The sequence below is a fragment of the Schistocerca serialis genome, chromosome 3 (assembly GCF_023864345.2).
Source record: "Schistocerca serialis cubense isolate TAMUIC-IGC-003099 chromosome 3, iqSchSeri2.2, whole genome shotgun sequence".
NCBI lineage: Eukaryota > Metazoa > Arthropoda > Insecta > Orthoptera > Acrididae > Schistocerca > Schistocerca serialis.
Window position 1 is genome coordinate 220,042,429 of NC_064640.1, and position 26,048 is coordinate 220,068,476.

Consider the following 26,048-nt stretch of genomic DNA (forward strand, 5'->3'; position numbering starts at 1 on the left):
TGGAGAGCTGCATCAAACCAGTCTCTGGACTGAAGACCACAACAAAACGACATGAACACTGTTTACAGCACTGTGTACTGTGTACAGTAGGGGAAGATTCCCGAGATGATAATTGTTTGAAACACCATGACAATGCACGTTGTCGTAAGGCAACGTCTGTGAGGCAATTGTTTGTAGACGATTACATTTCTGAAAAGGACAGCCTGCTCAGATTTCGGACCTGAACGCGATGGAACATCTCTGGGGTGACTATTTCACTCCATACTCCCTCGTCCAAAATCACTACCTCTTGCCTTATGACAACGTGCATTGTCATGCTGTTTCAAACAATTATCATCTCGGAACTCTTCCCCTACTGTTCACAGTACACAGTGCTGTAAAGAGTGTTCATGGTGTTTTGTTGTGGTCTTCAGTCCAGAGACTGGTTTGATGCAGCTCTCCATGCTACTCTATCCTGTGCAAGCTTCTTCATCTCCCAGTACCTACTGCAGCCTACATCCTTCTGAATCTGCTTAATGTATTCATCTCTTGGTCTCCCTCTACGATTTTTACCCTCCACGCTGCCATCCAATACTAAATTGGTGATCCTTTGATGCCTCAGAACATGTTCTACCAACTGATTCCGTCTTCTAGACAAGTTGTGCCAAAAATTCCTCTGCCCCCCCCCCCCCCAACTCTGTTCAGTATCTCCTCATTAGTTACGTGATCTACCCATATAATCTTTAGCATTCTTCTGTAGCACCACATTTCCAATGCTTCTATTCTCTTCTTGTCTAAACTATTTATCGTCCATGTTTCACACCCACACATGGCTACACTCCTTGCAAATACTTTGAGGAAAGACTTCCTGACACTTATATCTGTTATATCCTAGCCAGTAATGCCACCCGAGCCCGCTGCCAAAAGGTTGGCAGCATCAAAGTCCGGACGCCGTCCGCATAAGCAGCGCCAGCGAGACAGGAAATCGCCGCAAGTCTGCGCGCGCCACCGCTGGCTTCTGGTTCTTAAGCGCTGGAGTCGGGAGCGCTAGGACAGTTCTGTATTCGCCGCTCAGTTGTATACTCGCCACCGAATTGTGTACTTGCAAGTCAGTTGTGTGTTCATCGCAGCAGAGTTGTTGTTTGTCGTCAGCCGACGTTGACCTCGCCGCTCCGACTCGAACTAGACAGATTTCTGTAGACACGGAGTTCACTACTGTGTTTCTGTATCTTCGTTAATAAAGATAAGTACCGACTTTTATTTAATCAGAGTGTTTGGGTTTTCATCTTTCTGTTCACTGTTCCAGCGGACCGGTCGGCCCGCTATTAAAAGTGTGGCGGTGACTTCGTAAGCCGTTTCTACAGCGAATGGTTTGTCGCTACGAACGCCGCCACAAAACTGGCGACGAGGGCTTCCGAACTCGTGTGCAGGGCTGGTTCAACTTGTTTCTGGTTATACTAATTATAGCAATAAAATTTTGGGGGCTGGTTTAATTTGTGTTCACAATGTCTGCCGAATTACAACAGTTGATCTTGTTACAGAGTCAGCAAATACAAAGTTTGGTGGAAGCAATCGCCAAACAAGCGGCTAATCCTCCAATACAAAAGAAACAAGCACAGGCAGCTCCACCTTTCCGTGCTTTTGATGCATCAAGAGAAGAATGGCGAGAATATTTCGCGCAGTTGCAGGCGCACATGACAGTCTACAAAATCACGGGTACTGAGCGGCAGCTTTATTTAATTTCCACTGCAGGCGTGGAAGTCTATCGACTACTTTGTAAGTTGTTCCCGGAATCCAAGCCAGAAGCTTTAGACTATGACGTTGTTGTTAACAAGCTTGCTGAGTATTTCGAGTCGCGAGTTCATGTGGCAGCAGCCAGATTCAAGTTCTTCAGATTGAAGAAACTGCCACATCAATCTAATAAGCAGTGGTTAACAGATTTACGGGGCCTCACCCGTCAGTGCCGATTTAATTGTGTGTGTGGAGCTTCCTACAGTGATGTCATGTTTCGAGACGCTATTACTCAAAACATTGCAGATTCTCGTATTCGTGCTGCTATCTTAAAGTTGCCTGACCCGTCATTAGAGACTGTGATGAATATCATTGAAGCCCGAGATACTTTTGACTATGCTGAGTGTGAGTTAGATCAGCCATGTATTTCTCAAATTGCCTGTGCTAAGCAAGTTATGTCACGCCCGCGGCCCCACCGGCAGAGTCAGACTGTAAACACTAGCCGGCCGCGTCATGTTAAACACATTCGTCAGCCGCGTGTGCAAAATGATAGAGTTAAGTCTTGCCCTAAGTGTGTTCTTGCTCATCCTCGTGAGCGTTGCCCGTTGAGAAACGCGGTTTGTCACTTTTGTCAAAGGAAAGGACACATCCAGACTGTTTGTTTGCGTAAACGCAGGAACGATTCTAGTGTTGCCCAGCCCATGGATATTCAGGTTCTTCAAAGCCAGCCCGCCCAGAAGGTCGCGTTTAAAGACTCTTCCACGGTTCGTGTGGGTAATAAACTTGTTCGCAATAAGCCACCCACCCAGCCCTCTGCTATGCGACCCCGGCGTAATTCAAACGCTGTAAAAAGTAATGTACAGACTGCAAGTGAAGCGGGAGTTGTTGTTCCACCCGCCCAACCCACGAGTTGTCGTAAGCAGCGAACACGCGCTAAACGCGCTGATTTTGTGTCTTCCGCCTCCACTGCACCGATCCAGAGACAGTGTAATAAACTATTTGTGAAGCTATGCATCCAGGATAAGACCCTCAATTTTCAATTAGACACTGGTGCGTCTGTGACTCTCATAAATAGTGCTACGTATGCGGCTATCGACCGCCCTAAACTTTCAGCGGCAAAACATTCTTTGGCTACTTATAGTGGAGAACAAATTCCTGTGTTAGGTGTATGTAGCGTGCCAGCCACATTTCGTGGCAATACAAAAACAGTTTCATTCACAGTGCTCCGCGCTACAGACAGTGTAAACATTTTCGGATTAGACTGTTTTGACTTGTTTGGCCTGTCTATCCAAGACAATGTGTTGCAAATTAATTCTGTTGTTGTTCCTCAAGACAGCATAACCGATTTGTGTAAACAATACAGTGACATATTTAAAGACGAACTAGGTTGTGCTGCGAACTTTGCCGCTCATATTACGTTAAAAGATAATGCTCAGCCTCGATTTTTTCGTGCTCGTCCAGTGCCTCACGCCCTCCGGGCACCTGTAGCAGATGAACTTCGTCGTTGGCAAAACAACGGTGTTATTCAACCCGTTTCAGCGAGCCAGTGGGCTTCTCCCTTAGTTATTATAAAGAAACCGTCTGGCAAGTTACGTTTGTGTGCTGATTTTAAGTCGACAGTTAATCCTCAGACTGTCATTGATTCTTTTCCTTTGCCTAGACCGGACGAGCTGATGGATAAGTTAGGGGAAGCTCGTTTCTTTTCCAAAATTGATCTCCGTGAAGCATATTTGCAATTGCCCCTCGACGAGCAATCACAACAGTATTTTGTCATAAACACGTCGTTGGGGTTGTTCCGTTTTCTGCGTTTGCCTTTTGGTTGTGCGTCAGCTCCAGCTGTTTTTCAGCGTTTTTTGTCACAACTTCTGGCTAATGTGCCATCGTGTTGCAACTATTTAGACGATATTGTTGTGTCCGGTCGGACGCCTGCTGAACATTTCCGTAATTTGGAGTGTTTGTTTACAGTGTTGTCTCAGGCAGGCCTACGTTGCAACATCGATAAATGTTCATTTTTTCTTACGGAGATGGAGTATCTGGGACATGTTATTAATGCTCAAGGCATTCATCCCTCCCAGTCACATTTAGCAGCTATTCGTGATTTGCCCGCCCCTCGCAATCTGCATGAATTGCAAGCAGTTCTTGGCAAATTGACATATTATATTAGGTTTATACCTAATGCATCACAGATTGCTGCACCGTTGCATCGTCTCCGCCGTAAGAATGTTCCGTTTGTGTGGTCAGCTGATTGCCAATCAGCCTTTCAGCAGCTTAAAGAGGCTTTATTGAATGATCGTTGTCTGGTCCATTACGACCCTAACAAGCCTCTGGTGTTGGCTTGTGATGCCTCTTCTTTCGGCCTCGGTGCTGTGTTGTCTCACCGAGTCGGTAACACCGAACGTCCTATTGCGTTCGCATCTAAATTGCTAAACAAAGCTCAGTGTAATTATAGCCAATTGGACAAGGAAGCGTTGGCTATTGTGTTCGGTGTCACAAAATTCCATCACTACCTCTATGGTAGACCATTCTATTTAGTAACCGATCACAAGCCCCTGACGTCACTGTTTCATCCGTCTAAACCAGTTCCTCAGCGGACAGCTCAGAGACTACAACGTTGGGCTCTTTTGTTATCACAATACCAGTATGAGATACTGTATCGCCCTACAGCTCAGCATGCAAACGCTGACGCGCTTTCTAGATTGCCGATTGCTGCGGATGATGTCTTCGATTCCTCTGACGACTCTTGCCATCAGATTGACGCCGATGAGCATCAATCCCTCCGGGATTTTCCGATTGATTATCGTCAGGTGGCACGTGAGGCAGCTACGGATCCTCATCTGAGTTTACTATTACGTTTTGTTCAACGTGGTTGGCCGTCCAAGGCAAAGGACATATCGGATCCTGTGGTTCGTCGCTATTATCCGCAACGTCATCTGTTGTCTGTTTCGCACGGAGTTTTGCTGTTACGCACCGAGAATGACCAGCTTCGTGTAGTGGTTCCCCAAGTGGTCCAATCCAAGGTCCTCGACTTGTTGCATCAAGGTCATTGGGGAGTGGTCCGCACCAAGCAGCTTGCCCGCCGTCGTTGTACATGGATCGGCATTGATAAGCAGATTACGCAGATGTCTACAGATTGTTCGACGTGTGCCGAACACCAATCTGCTCCGCCTCAACGCTATTTTGAGTGGGCACGCCCTGCCGGTCCCTGGCAGCGGGTACATATTGATTTCGCTGGTCCATATTGGAATTATCGTTGGCTCATCGTGATAGATGCATTTAGTAATTTTCCGTTTGTTGTGCCCATGCAGTCTGCAACGTCTGCACAAACTATACAGGCGTTGACTTCAATTTTTTGTATTGAGGGTCTTCCAGAAGTTTTAGTGTCTGACAATGATCCACAATTTACCTCTGCTGAATTTGAAAGTTTTTGTTCTGCCAATGGCATTCGCCATGTTCTTACTCCACCGTTCCACCCTCAATCGAATGGTGCAGCGGAACGTTTTGTACGCACATTCAAGGATCATATGGACCGCCTTCGTGCTACGCACTCTCGTCAGCAGGCCCTCATCACGTTCCTGTCATCGTACCGGACTACGCCACGCGACGGCCCTTCGCCTTCGGAGCTTCTCCACGGCCGTCGTCATCGCACCCTACTACGGTTGTTGCACCCCCCGGATCGACCCGCCGCTTCTGAGCATCGCACGCGTTTTCAGCGCAACGACGCCGTTTTTTTCAGAGTTTATCACGGTCGCCGTCGTTGGGAACGTGGTTCCGTGATAAGTGTCCAGGGTCGCGGTTTTTATACTGTTCAAGGTGCTACTGGGGTGCACAGGAGGCATCAGAACCAGTTGCGCCGCGCTGGCCGCCCGGATTCTGCCGCTCGTTCTTTGTCCACAGATTTGGTCCGCGGCGGGTTCCAGCCGCGCCTTCCGACTTCGCTGCCGCCCCCAGGGCAGCAGCAGCAGCCGTCGCCGCTACCACGCCGACGGCCCGTCCCGTTGATGCCTCCCGCGCAGCTTCATCCGGGAGCGCCCCAGGTGGTCGCTCCGGCGCCTGCGGTCCCTCTTCAGTCGCCACCGCCTTCGGAGCTGATGGACGTCGACCCCTCAGCCGGGCCGCCTTCCCAAGCGGTGGCTGTGCAGCCTGTCCTGCAGCCGCTTTCCTTGGGCGCCCCCAAGGAGTCTGACACCGCAGCGCCTTGTCCGGCGCCCACTCAGCAGCTGTCGACGCAGCGTCAGGAGACGCTGCCTCTCTTCGTGGGTCCCGACGCCCCGTCGCGTCCAGTACCAGAAGCTGCGCCCGTGGTCACAGGCGTGCACCCTGACCTCGGTTTTCAGTCGGTGTTTCCCGAGGCCCCGCGCAGCCAATGCTGGGGTGCGGACCGGGGACTGCCACCGACAACAGTCTCCGCCGCGGTCTCGTCCGCTACGCCTGCGGCCAGACCCCTCCCCCGCCGTCGACGCTCGCCACGTCATTATTCAACGACGGTGCGGCGATTTGGGGGGGAGGAGTGTTATATCCTAGCCAGTAATGCCACCCGAGCCCGCTGCCAAAAGGTTGGCAGCATCAAAGTCCGGACGCCGTCCGCATAAGCAGCGCCAGCGAGACAGGAAATCGCCGCAAGTCTGCGCGCGCTACCGTTGGCTTCTGGTTCTTAAGCGCTGGAGTCGCGAGCGCTAGGACAGTTCTGTATTCGCCGCTCAGTTGTATACTCGCCACCGAATTGTGTACTTGTAAGTCAGTTGTGTGTTCATCGCAGCAGAGTTGTTGTTTGTCGTCAGCCGACGTTGACCTCGCCGCTCCGACTCGAACTAGACAGATTTCTGTAGACACGGAGTTCACTACTGTGTTTCTGTATCTTCGTTAGTAAAGATAAGTACCGACTTTTATTTAATCAGAGTGTTTGGGTTTTCATCTTTCTGTTCACTGTTCCAGCGGACCGGTCGGCCCGCTATTAAAAGTGTGGCGGTGACTTCGTAAGCCGTTTCTACAGCGAATGGTTTGTCGCTACGAACGCCTCCACAAAACTATCTATACTCGATGTTAACAAATTTCTCTTCTTCAGAAACGCTTCCCTTGCCATTGCCAGTCTACATGTTGTATCCTCTCTACTTCGACCATCATGATTCATTTTGCTCCCCAAATAGTAAAACTCATCTACTACTTTAAGTGTCTCATTTCCAAATCCAATTGCCTCAGCATCACCTGATTTAATTTAACTACACTACTGGCCATTAAAACTGCTACACCACGAAGATGACGTGCTACAGACGCGAAATTTAACTGACAGGAAGAAGATGCTGTGATATGCAAATGATTAGCTTTTCAGAGCATTCACACAAAGTTGGCGTCGGTGGCGACACCTACAACGTGCTGACATGAGAAAACTTTCCAACCGATTTCTTATACACAAACAGCAGTTGACCGGCGTTGCCTGGTCAAACGTTGTTGTGATGCCTCGTGTAAGGAGGAGAAATGCGTACCATCACGTTTCGACTTTGATAAAGGTCGGATTGTAGCTTATCGCGATTGCGGTTTATCGTATCGCGACTCTGCTGCTAGCGTTGGTCGAGATCCAATGACTGTTAGTAGAATATGGAATCGGTGGGCTCAGGAGGGTAATACGGAACGCCGTGCTGGATCCCAACGGCCACGTATCACTAGCAGTCGAGATGACAGGTAATCTTATCCGCAAGGCTGTAACGGATCGTGCAGCCACGTCTAGATCCCTGAGTCAACAGATGGGGACCTTTGCAAGACAACAACCATATTCACGAACAGTTCGACGACGTTTGCAGCAGCATGGACTATCAGCTTTGAGACGATGGCTGCGGTTACCCCTGACGCTGCATCACATACAGGAGCGCCTGCGATGATGTACTCAACGATGACCCTGGGTGCACGAATGGCAAAACGTCATTTTTTCGGATGAATCCAGGTTCTGTTTACAGCATCATGATGGTCGCATCCGTGTTTGGCGACTTCGCGGTGAACGCACATCGGAAGCGTGTATTCGTCATCGCCATACAGGCCTATCACCCGGCGTGATGGTATGGGGTGGCATTCGTTACACGTCTCAGTCACCTCTTGTTCGCACTGACGGCACTTTGAACAGTGGACGTTACATTTCAGATGTGTTACGACACGTGGCTCTACCTTTCATGCGATCCCTGCGAAACCATATATTTCAGCAGGATAATGCACGACCGCATGTTGCAGGTCCTGTAAGGGCCTTTCTGGATACAGAAAATGTTCGACTGCTGCCCTGGCCAGCACATTCTCCAGATGTCTCATCAATTGAAAACGTCTAGTCAATGATGGCCGAGCAACTGCCTCGTCACAATATGCCAGTCACTGCTCTTGATGAATGTGGTATCGTGTTGAAGCTCCATGGGCAGCTGTACCTGTACACGCCATCCAAGCTCTGTTTGACTCAATGCCCAGGCGTATCAAGGCCGCTATTACGGTCAGAGGTGGTTCTTCTGGGTACTGATTTCTCAGGATCTATGCACCCAAATTCCGTGAAAATGTAATCACATGTCAGTTCTAGTATAATATAATTGTCCAATGAATACCCGTTTATCATCTGCATTTCTTCTTGGTGTAGCAATTTTAATGGCCAGTAGTGTACATTCCATTATCCTCTTTTTGCTTTTGTTGATGTTCCTTCTAAGACACTGTCCATTCCGTTCAAATGCTTTTCCAGGTCTTTTGCTGTCTCTGATGGAACTACAATGACGTCGGCAAACCTCAAAGTTTTTATTTCTTCTCCATGGATTTTAATTTCTACTCCCAATTTTTCATTTGTTTCCTTTACTGCTTGCTCAATATACAGACTGAATAACATCGGAGATAGGCTACAACCCCGTCTCACTCCCTTCTCAACCGCTGCCTCCCTTTCGTGCCCCTCGACTCTTATAACTGCCATCTGGTTTCTGGTACAAATTGTCAGTAGCCTTTCGTCCCTGTATTTGAACCCTGCCACCTTCAGAATTTGAAAGAGTATATTCCAGTCAACTTTGTCAAAAGCTTTCGCAATGTCTACAAGTGCTAGAACCGTAGGTTTGCCTTTGCTTGCTCTACCTTCTAAGGTAAGTCGTAGGGTCAGTATTGCCTCACGTGTTCCAACGTTTCTACGGATTCCAAACAGGTCTTCCCCGAGGTCGGCTTCTACCAGTTTTTCCATTCGTCTGTAAAGAATCCGTGTTAGTATTTTGCGGCCGTGACTAATTAAACTGAGCGTGTTCTCGGCATACAGCGTTTTCTTAAGCGCAATAACCACGAAAAATATACTGTAACGTAACCTCTTTCACTGTTGGCACTACACATGATGTCAGGTAACGTTCTCCGGGCATTCGCAAAACCCATACCCTTTCATCGGATTGTCACATGGTATAGCGTAATTCATTACCCCAAATCACTCTTTTCCAGTCACACAGTTTCCAGTGGCGTTGCTGTTTACACCCGCTTAAGCGTCGCTTTACATTGACTACAGAAATACTTGGCTTATCAGGAGCTGCTCAACCATTTTGCCTCATTCTTTTTAACTTCCTGCACACAGTCATTGTGCTAGCTGAACTGTTGGTGGCACTTTGGAACTCATGTGTGATTCCTTCAGTTAATTGCATGTGATTTTTTACAGTTACCATCGGCAGTGCTCTATGGTCCCTGTGAGGCAGTACCTGAGTCTGCCTGGTCTTTGCTAACCTATGGGTGTTCTTTAGGGTTTCCACTTCATAATTACATCTCCAACAGCCGACTTGGGCAGAACTGGAAGGGTTGAAATGCCCATGATGCATTTGTTACTCAGATGACATCCAATGACAAGTTCTCTTTGAAGTCACTGAGCTTACCTGATCGACTCATTCTGCTGTTATTGATTCTCTATTGACAACACAGTACTCCCCGCCTCCTTTCATACTGGATGATTCGCCTCTCGAGACACCTAGTGGTCATATACGCATTACTTGGGATGTCTCGATACTCTTGATCAGATAGTGTAATTACGTTATATTAAACCACATTTTAGTGTTAAAAATTGGCACACTAGTAATTTTATGTGTTCTGTCATTCTATGGCCTACAGCGCTTCATTCCGTAATTACGCAACAATATTGTCGAAGCAGATTTTTTTTACATCGTTAACAAAGCTGTTTCAAAGTAGTGTGGTGATATACCCTCAGACCAAACAACGCAAGCCACTGGGCGAAACAATCGGACAACCAGGACACACTTAAAATCTGGCCGCTATTCGTTTGATTAATGTTGGTTATAATCTAGCTCATTTAGTACTGTTTTTGCAAGTCTTTCTTACGTTCCTTTCACTGTTTTAGAGAACAGACACAATGTATGCAGTATCTTTGTCTACTACTCTATAGTGTTCCAAAGCATTTGTGTAAAGTTTTCAAGAGCGCTTTAATGTTTAATCCATACAGACAGGCCAGTGATCTCATTCTCTTTTGCAGAGTGTCGTAGTGTTGGGTTTCCTGCCTCAGTCAGTAAGGACGACATTGATAAGGCGATGTTTTAGTGTGGAACAGAACTATCGAGCGTATTGCGGAATTTTGTTCTATTCAGAGCTCTAATTTTTATAAGTTGAGTGAACGTCCCGACGTGAGCCCATTTTGAGATATTCTACGCTTCCACAAGAAAGCATTATAGACCCTGTGCGGTTCCTAAGCTATAATAACAATTTAGGAAACAATCTGAGCAGACGTATTTGATTGTTTTTAGGTGATGCTATCATTTACCACCTAGTAAAGTGATCAGAAGATCAAAACAATTGCAAAATGATTTAGATATGATATCTGTATGATGCGAAAACTGTCATTTGTCTCTGAATAATGAAAAGTGTGATGTCATCCACATGAGTACTAAAAGAAATCCGTTGAATTTCTTATACGATAAATCGCACAGATCTAAATGCTGTCAGTTCAACTAAATACCTAGGAATTACAATTACGAACAGCTTAATCCTAGAAAACTAAATGGGGAAAATGTTACATTGTTACTAAACCGTCGAAAATTTTAGTATTTAGTATTTTATGCAATGTAAGTCATAATTTCTAGTTTATGGGCTAGTTAATTACAATGATAAAGTCTCGTATGGAATGATTGAAGTGTTCCTTTTCCCTACGCGCTGTTAAAATGTGTAACAATAGACAAATAGTGTGAAGGTAGTTCGAAGAACCCACAGCCAGGCAGTGTAGTGTGAAATGCAGAGTGGTCATGTAGATGCAGAAGTCATGTCCAGAATCTGTGGGATATCAGCAATTTTGCTTTCCATTAGCCATGTTAAAAATCTGTAACAGTGGATTCCTTAGTCTCCAGACTTCAGTGTATGCACGGAATAAGTAGGCAGTGGTCAAACATTTTTATTTTAATGTTATAGAGAGACGTTAAAATATAACTTTCCTTGTTGTGTAAATGGAACAAATAATTCAACTGCAGCGGGTAGTGTCTTGAGCAATGATCATGTTGCCCAAATATTGGTTGAAAAATTAAGGCGGTTAGCATTTCTTAGTGCTTAAGTTATTAAAATAAAATACTATCAAAATTTATCTTCGCATATTATTTGGAAGCAAAATAAAAAGTTTAAAACGATACATATTGGTGTATAGCGGTCTCGCAGTTGATCAGTGTTACGAACCCTGCGTACCATAAATCGACTGTGGAAGTATTCCCTTCGTCGTCAGCAGATGAACAGCTGCATTCATGGAAGCAGGAAGCGCCAGAATGCACGGCGCTGTTATCAAAATCTGGCAGCTCGCTAGGCGGAAGGCATAAACCAACTAAGCGGCCGAATTCTGTGAATTACGATAAACTATGCCAAGGACGTTCAGCGAAACTTATCGGGAGCGCCGAGCCGTCAGACAGAGTGAGGGACGAGAGAGGCAGGAAGAGCACCGGCCAACATGCATTCCCAGCCGTCAGCACAAAGCGGACAAAGCGAGTAGCAGTCCCACAAAACCAAAGACTTTTAATTCCGTATGAGAAACTGCAAAAAGGTGGGAATTTAAGGAGATGGGAGCTGGATAAACTGAGTAAACCAGAGGTTGCACAGAGTTTCAGGGAGAGCATAAGGGAACAATTGACAACAATGGGGGAAAGAAATACAGTAGAAGAAGAATGGGTAGCTCTGAGGGATGAAGTACTGAAGGCAGCAGAGGATCAAGTAGGTAAAAAGACGACGGCTAGTAGAAATCCTTGGGTAACAGAAGAAATATTCAATTTAATTGATGAAAGGAGAAAATATAAAAACGCAGTAAATGAAGCAGGCAAAAAGGAATACAAACGTCTCAAAGATGAGATCGATAGGAAGTGCAAAATGGCTAAGCAGGCATGGCTAGAGGACAAATGTAAGGATGTAGAGGCTTATCTCACTAGGGGTAAGATAGATACTGCCTACAGGAAAATTAAAGAGACCTTTGGAGAAAAGAGATCCACCTGTATGAATATCAAGAGCTCAGATGGTAACCCAGTTCTAAGCAAAGAAGGGAAAGCAGAAAGGTGGAAGGAGTATATAGAGGGTATATACAAGGGCGATGTACTTGAGGACAATATTATGGAAATGGAAGAGGATGTAGATGAATATGAAATGGGAGATACGATACTGCGTGAAGAGTTTGACAGAGCACTGAAAGACCTAAGTGGAAACAAGGCCCCGGGAGTAGACAACATTCCACTGGAACTACTGACGGCCTTGGGAGAGCCAGTCCTGACAAAACTCTACTATCTGGTGAGCAAGATGTATGACACAGGCGAAATACCCTCAGACTTCAAGAAGAATATAATAATTCCCATCCCAAAGAAAGCAGGTGTTGACAGGTGTGAAAATTGCAGAACTATCAGTTTAATAAGTCACAGCTGCAAAATACTAACGCGAATTCTTTACAGACGAATGGAAAAACTGGTAGAAGCCGACCTCGGGGAAGATCAGTTTGGATTCCGCAGAAATGTTGGAACACGTGAGACAATACTGACCCTACGACTTATCTTAGAAAATAGATTAAGAAAAGGCAAACTTACGTTTCTAGCATTTGTAGACTTAAAGAAAGTTTTCGACAGTGTTGACTGGAATACTCTCTTTCAAATTCTAAAGGTGGCAGGGGTAAAATACAGGGAGCGAAAGGCTATTTACAATTCGTACAGAGACCAGATGGCAGTTATAAGTCGAGGGGCATGAAAGGGAAGCAGTGGTTGGGAAAGGAGTGAGACAGGGTTGTAGCCTGTCCCCAATGTTATTCAATCTGTATATTGAGTAAGCAGTAAAGGAAACAAAAGAAAAACTATGAGTAGATATTAAAATCCATGGAGAAGAAATAAAAACGTTGAGGTTCGCTGATGACATTGTAATTCTGTCAGAGACAGCAAAGGACTCGGAAGAGCAGTTGAACGGAATGGACAGTGTCTTGAAAGTAGGATATAAGATGAACATCAATGAAAGCAAAACGAGGATAATGGAAAGTAGTCGAATTAAGTCGTGTGATGCTGAGGGAATTAGATTAGGAAATGAGACACTTAAAGTAGTAAAGGAGTTTTGCTATTTGGGGAGCAAAATAACTGATGATGGTCGAAGTAGGGAGGATATAAAATGTAGACTAGCAATGGCAAGGAAAGCGTTTCCGAAGAAGAGGAATTTGTTAACATCGAGTATAGATTTAAGTGTCAGGAATTCATTTCTGGAAGTATTTATATGGAGTGTAGCCATGTACGTAAGTGAAACTTGGACGATAAATAGTTTTTACAAGAAGAGAACAGAAGCTTTCGAAATGTGGTGCTACAGAAGAATGCTGAAGATTAGGTGGGTAGATCACATAACTAATGAGGAGGTACTGAATAGAATTGGGGAGAAGAGGAGTCTGTGGCACAACTTGACAAGAAGAGTGGACCGGTTGGTAGGGTATGCTCTGAGGCATCAAGGGATCACAAATTTAGCATTGGAGGGCAGTGTGGAGGGTAAAAATCGTAGAGGGAGACCAAGAGATGAATACACTAAGCAGATTCAGAAGGATGTAGGTTGGAGTAGGTACTGGGAGATAAAGAAGCTTGCACGGGATAGAGTAGCATGGAGAGCTGCATCAAACCAGTCTCAGGACTGCTATCATCACACGAAGCTGTTACAGAACAAGAATTATTTGGTTTTCTTGTCTAAGATGTATCACGAATTATCGCTAGAGCGCTACAGGGGGAAAAACGTTACATTGCTACTACAGCGTCGTAAATTTTACTATCCAGATTTTATTCAGAGGAAGTCTTAATTTTTTAGGATACGCACTAGTTAATTACAGTTATTAGATCTCCAGTGGTATGCAACATACAAAACAAGCACAAAAGGTCTTGTTATATACCATATAATGGCAATTTTACTGCCCAAAATGTTATTGGAAAAGTAGTTGTAATTTGTTAGGCACTGATTACAAGTTGTAATGAAGCGCCAAAGAAATTCGCATAGGCATGCGTATTCAAATACAGAGATGTGAAAACAGGCAGAATATGGCTCTGCGGTCGGCAACGCCTATATAAGAGAACAAGTGTCTGCCGCAGTTGTTAGATCGGTTACTGCTGCTACAATGGCAGGTTGTCAATATTTAAGTGAGTTTGAACGTGGTGTTATACTTGGCGCACGAGCGATGGGACACAGTATCTCCGAGGCAGCGATGAACTGGGGATTTTCCCGTACGATCATTTCATGAGTGTACCGTAAATATTAGGAATCCGGTAAAATATCAAATCTCCGATATCACTGCGGCCGCAGAAAGATCCTACAAGAACGAGACCGACGGCGACTGAAGAGAATCGTTTAACGTGACAGATATGGAAGCCGCCCGCAAATTGCTGCAAATTTCAATGCTCGGCCATCAACAAGCGTCAGCGTGCTAACCATTCAACGAAACAGCATCGATATGGGCTTTTGTAGCCCAAGGCCCAATCGTGTACCCTTGATGACTGCGCGTCACAAAGATTTACGCCTCGCCTAGGCCCGTCAGCACCGACATTGGACTTTTGATGACTGGAAACATATTGTCTGGTCCCATTTCAGATGGTATAGAGCGGATGGACGTGTACGGCTATCGAGACAACCTCATGAATCCATGGACCCTGCATGTTAGCAGGGGACTGTTCAAGCTGGTGGAGGCTCTGTATTGGTGTGGGAGGTGTGCAGTTGGAGTGATGTGGGACCCGTGATACGACTAGGTGTGACTCTGACAGGTGAAACGTACGTAAAATCCTGTCTGATCACCTCTCGCCGGAGGTCGAGTTTAAGTAGTGTATAAGTCTAGGGACCGATGACCTCAGCAATTTGATCCCTTAGGAATTCACACACAATCAACCTGCCTGATCACCTGCATCCATTCATGTCCGTTGTGCATTCCGACGGACTTGGACAATTCCAGCAGGACAATGCCATACCGCACACCTGCAGAATTGTTACAGAGTGGCTCCAGGAACACTCTTCTGAGTTTAAACACTTCCGCTGGCCATTAATCTCCCCAGACATGAATATTATTGAGAATATCTCTGATGGCTTGCAACCTGCCGTTCAGAAGAGATCTTCACCCTTTCGTACTCTTACGAATTTATAGATGGCCTTTCAGGATTCATGGAGTCAGTTACCCCTAGCACTACTTCAGACATTAGTCGAGTACATGGCACGTCTTGTTGCGGCACTTCCGCGTGTTCGCGGGGCCCTACACGATACTAGGCAGGTATACCAGTTTCTTTGGCTCTTCAGTGTGTTATAATTATTATACCTCCACTAGTATTTTACATACGAAATAAGTAAAGAATCTTCTGGTTTCTTCTACGGTCGCCTAGCGATTCTTTTTCTGATTCCTCGATTTCCTCATTTGCTGTTTCAAAGTTTGGTTTTACACACCGTCATTTGTATAGACAATATAAAGTTCTTCAAGAAAATCTTGCTTTTCACTAACTTCTCCATTGACCATGCCTTAATCAGGTTATTCAAACAAATCACCCAGCAGGTTAGTGTTAAAATCAAAGTCAATACACTTTCATATTGCGCTAATTTTAGCATCAAAAGATGGGATTAGCAATGAAAAGGACCAGTGCAATACAAAATAACTCTTTGCCAACTGTGAGTGTTCGATATTTCACGTAAGATGTCGCACTAAGACCGAGCGAGGTGGCGCAGTGGTTAGCACACTGGACTCGCATTCGGGAGGACGACGGTTCAATCCCGTCTCCGGCCATCCTGATTTAGGTTTTCCGTGACTTCCCTAAATCGTTTCAGGCAAATGTCGGGATGGTTCCTTTGAAAGGGCACGGCCGATTTCCTTCCCAATCCTTCCCTAACCCGAGCTTGCGCTCCGTCTCTAATGACTTCGTTGTCGACGGGACGTTAAACACTAACCACCACCACCACCACCACCACACTAGATAAATTCTAAGGGATAAAATAAATATGCCGATTATTAGAAAAAAGCCACACCATTACTAAACATTCGTAATATTTACGACAGGAGCTCGAGTGTCGTCAAGCCCATTGGAGTCAGGCAATAAATATTTCAGTCACTGCTAACAACAATGCCATGAAGGTACTCAAGAAAAGGGGTCGCTCATATGTCCAGCTTGACGGAAACCAACGTCCGCCCACGGTAGCTGAGTGGTCAGCGCGACAGAATGTCAATACGACCCCCTGGTAGCACACAATCAGCACCCCACAAACATTGAAACTGACTTACATATCCTACAAACTAGTAGCAGCCTATACCAAAAATTAACTAAAGAAGAAAACTATCACATTCAAGAATCAGTAGCCCAAGGAAAGAAAGTACTCAATGAATACACATCACTGTGCAACGAAACCCTCTTCGCCACAATAGAAGAACTATACAAATAACACCCACAATAAAACTAGTCACGAAAAAAAACCAAATAAATAAATAAATAAAAATAAAAATCATTCTACCTCTCCCTCTCTCTCTCTCTATCTCTCTCTCTCTCTCTCTATCTATATCTTTCTCTCTCTATCCATCTCTCTCTCTCTCTCTCTCTCTCTCTCTCTCTATCTATCTCTCTCTCTGCGACACTACTGAACACACACACGCAAACCCACACAAACCATACACCACTGGCGCCAAATACAATTCAAGCTCGCGCGCCTCACCCAGCAAAACACGCTACGAAACAAATGAACTCCACACAGCCACAACACGTAATGGCAGCGAAAACTCCGCCTATGTTTTGAGAAATCGAAAAAAGTGCAGTGCCAAGCGACCATAGGTTAAGAAGTAAGCCTATTTACTTCGCCAACAACACAGGAGAAAGCACCACAACTTCATAACTGTAAGTTACACACAAAAAACGTGATACAGGCTCATTTCCGTTCGTAAATGCATAACAAACAGAAAAATAAATTACGTTTTGCTGTTTGCATATGACAAGTTGTGTATTGTGTAGCAGAATAGCTACCTAAATACACTCCTGGAAATTGAAATAAGAACACCGTGAATTCATTGTCCCAGGAAGGGGAAACTTTATTGACACATTCCTGGGGTCAGATACATCACATGATCACACTGACAGAACCACAGGCACATAGACACAGGCAACAGAGCATGCACAATGTCGGCACTAGTACAGTGTATATCCACCTTTCGCAGCAATGCAGGCTGCTATTCTCCCATAGAGACGATCGTAGAGATGCTGGATGTAGTCCTGTGGAACGGCTTCCCATGCCGTTTCCACCTGGCGCCTCAGTTGGACCAGCGTTCGTGCTGGACGTGCAGACCGCGTGAGACGACGCTTCATCCAGTCCCAAACATGCTCAATGGGGGACAGATCCGGAGATCTTGCTGGCCAGGGTAGTTGACTTACACCTTCTAGAGCACGTTGGGTGGCACGGGATACATGCGGACGTGCATTGTCCTGTTGGAACAGCAAGTTCCCTTGCCGGTCTAGGAATGGTAGAACGATGGGTTCGACGACGGTTTGGATGTACCGTGGACTATTCAGTGTCCCCTCGACGATCACCAGTGGTGTACGGCCAGTGTAGGAGATCGCTCCCCACACCATGATGCCGGGTGTTGGCCCTGTGTGCCTCGGTCGTATGCAGTCCTGATTGTGGCGCTCACCTGCACGGCGCCAAACACGCATACGACCATCATTGGCACCAAGGCAGAAGCGACTCTCATCGCTGAAGACGACACGTCTCCATTCGTCCCTCCATTCACGCCTGTCGCGACACCACTGGAGGCGGGCTGCACGATGTTGGGGCGTGAGCGGAAGACGGCCTAACGGTGTGCGGGACCGTAGCCCAGCTTCATGGAGACGGTTGCGAATGGTCCTCGCCGATACCCCAGGAGCAACAGTGTCCCTAGTTTGCTGGGAAGTGGCGGTGCGGTCCCCTACGGCACTGCGTAGGATCCTACGGTCTTGGCGTGCATCCGTGCGTCGCTGCGGTCCGGTCCCAGGTCGACGGGCACGTGCACCTTCCGCCGACCACTGGCGACAACATCGATGTACTGTGGAGACCTCACGCCCCACGTGTTGCGCAATTCGGCGGTACGTCGACCCGGCCTCCCGCATGCCCACTATACGCCCTCGCTCAAAGTCCGTCAACTGCACATACGGTTCACGTCCACGCTGTCGCGGCATGCTACCAGTGTTAAAGACTGCGATGGAGCTCCGTATGCCACGGCAAACTGGCTGACACTGACGGCGGCGGTGCACAAATGCTGCGCAGCTAGCGCCATTCGACGGCCAACACCGCGGTTCCTGGTGTGTCCGCTGTGCCGTGCGTGTGATCATTGCTTGTACAGCCCTCTCGCAGTGTCCGGAGCAAGTATGGTGGGTCTGACACACCGGTGTCAATGTGTTCTTTTTTCCATTTCCAGGAGTGTATATGGACAATAACATCATGTGAGGTACGTTAACTAAAGCTTACATCCACTTTTCGGCAATTAAGCTATAAATGGAACTTTTACATAATGTTGTAAGCAACACGAATGTTAATATGTAACACCAATTTTACAGTTAAAAATAAAAACTATACCCACTGATAATAGTACAAAAGTGCTGAAACGTATATGGGTGAAACAACACAAAAAACGGTGTCTTGCATAAGGCGGAACTTCTCATCCCACTTATACCAATGCGTGATGTCTGTTCCTTCGCAGCTGTGATACATATAACGTAAACTGAAAGTGGAAGGGGTTGTAGGAATGGAAAGGAAAGGAAAGGAAAGGAAAGGAAAGGAAAGGAAAGGAAATGAAAGGAAAGGAAAGGGAAGAAAGGGAAGGCACTGATGATGTCAGCTGCATCGGGACTTAAGGAGGAAATTGGTTGCGACTGGTGAAAATGTGTGCTGGACCGGGACTCGAACCCGGGATCTCCAGCTTTTTTTTTTTTTTTTAGACACTAAATCTTTTTATTTAATTTTTCAATTTTATCTTCTGTTGTTTTTATTTTTTAAATTTCTTTATCCCTCACTTCCTGATTATAAAGGAAGCCACTCAGAAATGAATATTTGATACAGCCACTTTGACCCTTAAAATCCGCGCCGCTTCAGACGTGGTCTCCAAATTACGTAAATCCCAATGACTCTATCTAAACTAAGAAAAAAAGCGTGAGGAGATGGGTGGGGGCGAGGGGTATCACATGTACGTAACAGAAAAGCAGCTTTTTTTCTTCGAGTAATCTCATTGTGTTTGATTTATTTTAAAATTGTTTCCTTTTTTTTTTTCTTTTTTTATTAAAAACCTTGTGGAGTGAAGTCCGTGAAGCCGCCTGTAGCCGTGAGAAATCTAGGCAGGTCTTCTCGAGAAGAAAGGGGAATACCGTTGGGAATCATAGTATGAAAAATCCAAAAATAGTGCATCAGATCAGATCAACTGCTCATTGCAGGGACATTCCAACTACTTGGCGGGTCGTAGAAAGCACTTCAAAGGAAGTAGGCAAAGTATTGGCTTTATTTCGGATTACGGACAATGGAGCAATGTCGTTCGTTCACGTAAGTCCAAAAATCGAGAATACTCTCCTCATCAGTTGCAAAAAAATTCAAACTACAAGGTCACGGAACCAATTCACAGAGTGAGTCTTCGTCTGCGGGTAGTACACGTCATCTGGGAACAATATCACATTCGGTGTTATTCGGTCAGGAGCGTCACTTGTGTGGAAGGGCAGAATTCGCTGGAGCAGGTGCCAAAAAATGGCTCTGACTACTATGGGACTTAACATCTGTGGTCATCAGTCCCCTAGAACTTAGAACTACTTAAACCTAACTAACCTAAGGACATCACGCACATCCATGCCCGAGGCATGGATGTGTAGCGGTCACGCGGTCACGTGACCGTAGCGGTCACGCGGTTCCAGACTGAAGCGCCTAGAACCGCACAGCCACACCGGCCGGCAGCAGGTGCCAGACAACTATTGCCGGGACATGAAAGATGCGATGATCATCCGTGTCCGGCATCCCGCACGTGGCGCAAAGCCGAGAGTCGGCTAGGTGTACCTGATGGAGACGAGATTGGGTTGTTTCACGTTGACGGTAACATACCACGCAGAGCGTGCAGTAGTGTCAAGAAAAGGGGCGTCCACTGCCCGCTATATATAGAGCCACCTGCAGTGAGGGTACTTCTGTTCTGTCACACTGGGGGGCGGACCAGTTGCATTTCAGTATAAGCCGCCTTCGTCGACAACAAGCGCATAGGCGGCAAAGAGGCAGAAAGATAGCAATACTACAGAAAAAGAGCCCGATGTGATAGAAGGGCGCTAGGGTGTCTGACACCGTCACCTAAGGGGCCAACGAGGCGGGGCATATGCATCAAGCTGTAAGCTGGTGAGGCACACCGGGCAACGCTAACACATCATCGACTGTGAGCTAACAAGAAGGTCCCGAGCTTTATCCGGAACATGGTAAAAACCCACATCCCCTCGAACCTGAGGAAGGATGAGGGACTCATAGCAGACTTTGAAGATCATCCCATCGAAGCTAACATGTGGCGAGATAGGGTGTGCGGTACTGGAAGAGTTTGTGCCACTGAGGGATCTGCGACGCTACATGGGTGTTGGCATAGCGCGTACCTTGCAACGAGGCCCTCTGGAAAGACATTGGGAATCCTCACCGCAGGGGACACCAGTTCTCGGCAGATAATAGTCCACGTGTTCGCTAAGAGATGTCGGAGAGCACGATAAATTCGAGGAGGATTCCGTCAGGGCCAGGTGACCTGTTAGCAACTCCCGCATAGATAGCATCGAGGACTTCGTCTTCTGTGACTGGTACCTCCAATTCCATTACCACGTCCTCCGATATCGCGCCGACGTGAGCTGGGAGACTTCTTCGGTAACAACCGGTGAATGAGGATGGTAGGCGTGCATCCTAGCATAATGACGTGAAAAGCGCGTCCAAGGCCGCACTGGGTGTCGTGTTGCCTGTCTTCGTCATCAGTGATGGTGCGGAACAGTGCCCAGCGCCGTCGTCGCTTGTCGACTAGAGGTTGGTACATCGACGGAGCTTCCAAAGTCATAAGGTCACAGGTGTGGGCTTGAACCACCGTCCCTTCAAGGTGGGGAACCGTGTGGGCTGTGATATATGCTTTGACGCTGTTCACTATTGTACATCGTTCGGTCGAAAACGGAATCTTAGAGCAGTCCCTCAACACTCTGTAATAAAAGTCCAAGGATCGCCTCCTCCAAGCTGCCGAGTGTCTGCCTACACCATCAAGTCCCGGCAGAGGGCAGGTTTTGCGCAGGACAGCCACCACGACAACGTAGACGGGTAGGCGCCACGACGGCGGCATCGTGAATCCCAAGTCACCCCGATAAGCTGCCGATAGCGAGGAGTCTCCGTAGAGCCACATTCAGCTTCCAAACACCCCTTTAGTGCCACACCCTCTGGTGGTCGACGGTGATGATGGAGACATACGACACGTGGTCACTGTGACTTAGGAAGTCGGGATTAGCATGGAAGGTCAAGGCCCCTATAATGTCACTCCTTAAACACAACAACTAGCTGATCAATAAATTAACAATTTATTCGAGACCACATTTATAGAACAGCTAACACACAATCAACGTGTGGCCGTCTTAAAAACAATATCCAAAATGACAAATAGCTTCCTTCTCAAGCAAGCAGCAAATTAGAATTACTTAACGAACAATAAATTACAATCTGAAGTAATTTAAAATGATGGCTCAGATAAAATTTTTTTTTAGAAATAACACAACCAGCACAACACATTACACTTAATATAATTCATTGACAAGTAATTTTTTTTTTAAATATACATGAGAGATGTTAAATGTTTATGAAATGGGCCGTGACGCCAGGCTGCCTTGGGCAAAAGGTGACTTAGCTTAAAATGCCCGAAGGAGCAACCAGGCGTCCAATACAACACCTAAACGCCGGGCCCCAACCGTAAGTCACTTCCCATTAGACGACACGTCACAGCTTCTGTGCACCGAAGCGGAACGTGGTGCCGCTCCCACACACCCCAACTCGTAGAAAACTGGAACACCAGCAGACCGCAGAAAACACGGCAAACACCAAGCAAACATAAGTAAATATAAGTTAAGAGATCAATAAACAATATAAGTCAAAAAACCCAATAGAAACGACTTAACTTTTGCAGCAATATCAATGGTGTAAAACACTTAAACTAAGACTTGTACACAAATGCAATGCTGTAAAATAGTATCAGACTTTTACACCCTCATTGTTTACCCAACAATATTTGCACATATGATTAAGGCCAACAATGTGTACAAAGATGAAATGGGAATCATTTCAAGATAATATCACATTATTGAAATGCACAACTTCACAACAAACTAGGTTTTGTGCACTTTAATTTCGTTGCATAGGTCTGCAATGTAACTGCCAATTGTGTAAGCTTGGTATGCAGAAAATTACAACTAGACTATGACCTAATATCTCCAATACCTTACAGTTACTACGTCTTTTGGGGACGCTGACTTCCTTAAAGGAAGTAGTGACTGCTGGTCTCCATGCGATCACACACCTTGCAGGCTGCTCTTACTTCAACAACACATACGAGGGCAGTTCAATAAGTAATGCAACACATTTTTTTTCCGAAACAGGGGTTGTTTTATTCAGCATTGAAATACACCAGGTTATTCCCGAATCTTTTAGCTACACAACACTATTTTTCAACGTAATCTCCATTCAATGCTACAGCCTTACGCCACCTTGAAATGAGGGCCTGCATGCCTGCACGGTACCATTCCACTGGTCGATGTCGGAGCCAACGTCGTACTGCATCAATAACTTCTTCATCATCCGCGTAGTGCCTCCCACGGATTGCGTCCTTCATTGGGCCAAACATATGGAAATCCGTCGGTGCGAGATCGGGGCTGTAGGGTGCATGAGGAAGAACAGTCCACCGAAGTTTTGTGAGCTCCTCTCGGGTGCGAAGACTTGTGTGAGGTCTTGCGTTGTCATGAAGAAGGAGAAGTTCGTTCAGATTTTTGTGCCTACGAACACGCTGAAGTCGTTTCTTCAATTTCTGAAGAGTAGCACAATACACTTCAGAGTTGATCGTTTGACCATGGGGAAGGACATCGAACAGAATAACCCCCTTCAGCGTCCCAGAAAACTGTAACCATGACTTTACCGGCTGAGGGTATGGCTTTAAACTTTTTCTTGGTAGGGGAGTGGGTGTGGCGCCACTCCATTGATTGCCGGTTTGTTTCAGGTTCGAAGTGATGAACCCATGTTTCATCGCCTGCAACAATCTTTGACAAGAAATTGTCACCCTCAGCCACATGACGAGCAAGCAATTCCGCACAGATGGTTCTCCTTTGCTCTTTATGGTGTTCGGTTAGACAACGAGGGACCCAGCGGGAACAAACCTTTGAATATCCCAACTGGTGAACAATTGTGACAGCACTACCAACAGAGATGTCAAGTTGAGCACTGAGTTGTTTGATGGTGATCCGTCGATCATCTCGAACGAGTGTGTTCGCACGCTCCGCCATTGCAGGAGTCACAGCTGTGCACGGCCGGCCCGCACGCGGGAGATCAGACAGTCTTGCTTGACCTTGCGGCGATGATGACACACACTTTGCCCAACGACTCACCGTGCTTTTGTCCACTGCCAGATCACCGTACACATTCTACAAGCGCCTATGAATATCTGAGATGCCCTGGTTTTCCGCCAAAAGAAACTCGATCACTGCCCGTTGTTTGCAACGCACGTCCGTTACAGGCGCCATTTTAACAGCTCCGTACAGCGCTGCCACCTGTCGGAAGTCAATGAAACTATACGAGACGAAGCGGGAATGTTTGAAAATATTCCACAAGAAATTTTCGGTTTTTTCAACCAAAATTGGCCGAGAAAAAAAAAGTGTTGCATTACTTATTGAACTGCCCTCGTACATTAGGGCAACCAACCAACAAGTGACAGTCGCTAAAACGCAAAGAGTTCCACGGAAGAAGGCACCAAAACCGCTTACACCTTCGATGGAAAGCGTCGTTCGAGGTGGTCTCGAGGGATGGGTCTGTCCTAGAAAACAGGCACCAAAGCAATGCGACGAGCAACGCCCGGAGTCGACATCAGGCAGGTGCACCACAAACCCGAGACCGTCCTGCAAGGCAGACCGGCCGCGCCGCTGCTGGCCGAGCCCGCGTGTTTTGCTCCTTCGTCCCCTCAAGAGCGTCGTAGTGCTTCGTAGCGAGTCCGGCGACCAACTCGCCGTCCGCAAATACCCGCCGCCAGATCACAACAGGGGCAAAGATCTTAGTACAGCCGGGTAATTGATAGTTGTGCCAAAGAGCTGGTGTGCCAGAAAAGGCGCACCACGGCACAGTCACAAATCTCCGCCAGTCGGGTTTCTCCCACCAGCGAGCGCGAGGTATAAAAAGCAGTCAAGGCGACTGGAAGAATGGGCGTTGTAGTGCGTGAAACTGGGGCGGTCACCATGAGCGTGTTCCCACGTGCCCACAATGTGGACACGGTCGACAATCCTGGCAAGGTTTGCGCAAGGCGAATGTGATTTTTGGGGTGGAGTGTGGAATTAAAGTCACGGCGCAGCACCAATGCATCTTTCCGCCACACAAAAAGAGGAAAGACCACCTCCGCAAAGAAGGCAGAGCGTTTCCTTCGCCTCGCTGATCCTGAAGGAACGTAGACGTCAATAGTTCGGGGCCATGGCCCTCGCATCCGGAAGATATTGGACGTCGTCGACATGTAACACTTCACGGATGAGGATTGCCACATTGCTACCGATATCCGACGCATAGGAGACAAAAGGGATGTACCCGAATGGGTTAAGGAACCCCACAACATGTACTCCTTGTAAGGGGGCCACGTCTAACATGGGAACCTCCCCATCGCACCCCCCTCAGATTTAGTTATAAGTTGGCACAGTGGATAGGCCTTGAAAAACTGAACACAGATCAATCGAGAAAACAGGAAGAAGTTGTGTGGAACTCTGAAAAAAATTAATAAAATATACAAACTGAGTAGTCCATGCGCAACATAAACAACATCAAGGTAACTGTGAGCTCAGGAGCGCCGTGGTCCCGTGGTTAGCGTAAGTAGCTGCGGAACGAGTGGTCCTTGGTTGAAGCCTTACTTCGACTGAAAATTTTACTTTCTTTATTTTCGCAAAGTTATGATCTGTCCGTTCGTTCACTGACGTCTCTGTTCACTGTAATAAGTTTAATGTCTGTGTTTTGCGACCGCACCGCAAAACCGTGCGATTAGTAGACGAAAGGACGTGCCTCTCCAATGGGAACCGAAAAAATTTGATCGCAAGGTCATAGGTCAACCGATTCCTCCACAGGAAAACACGTCTGATATATTCTATACGACACTGGTGACGGCATGTGCGTCACCAGACAGGAATATGTTGTCGGCCCACCTAACTTGCACACTTAGCGAATGGTTATAAAGATTCTTCTACCTTGCCCGATTTAGGTTCTCTTGTGGATGTGATAATCACTGCCAAAAAACTGATGAAACCATAAGAGTTTGTCACATAAACTGAAAATAAAAAAAATAAACTCTTCAATCGAGGGAAGACTTGAATCTAGAACCTCTCGTTCCGTATCTGCTCTCGCTAACCACGGGACCACGGCGCTCCTGTGCTCAGAGCTTCCGTGATGTTGCCTATGTTGCGCATGGACTACTCAGTTTGTAAATTTTACTAATTTTTTTCGTAGTTCCACACAACTTCTTCCTGTTTTCTCGATTGATCTGTGTTCAGTTTTTCAAGGCCTATCCACTGTGCCAACTTATAACTAAATCTGAGGGGAGTGCGATGGGGAGGTTGTCTTGTAAGACCACCACGCGAAGTTTATCGTGGACCATCGCCAGTTTAATGGCGCACGGATATCGATGACATTAATCAAAGGTA

At 46.5% G+C, this 26,048-nt stretch overlaps 1 protein-coding gene across 1 annotated transcript in view; it reads left to right on the top strand.

The window, feature by feature from the left end:
* The first annotated feature begins 2,411 nt into the window (after positions 1–2,411).
* The window catches only part of LOC126470755 (proline-rich protein 2-like), a 67,010-nt gene continuing 43,373 nt past the window's right edge, over positions 2,412–26,048 (top strand). Inside the window, exons 1-2 of the mRNA XM_050098762.1 lie at positions 2,412–2,484; positions 5,605–5,990. Coding sequence (XP_049954719.1) covers positions 2,412–2,484; positions 5,605–5,990 — 459 coding nt within the window. The remainder of the gene's footprint in view (positions 2,485–5,604; positions 5,991–26,048) is intronic.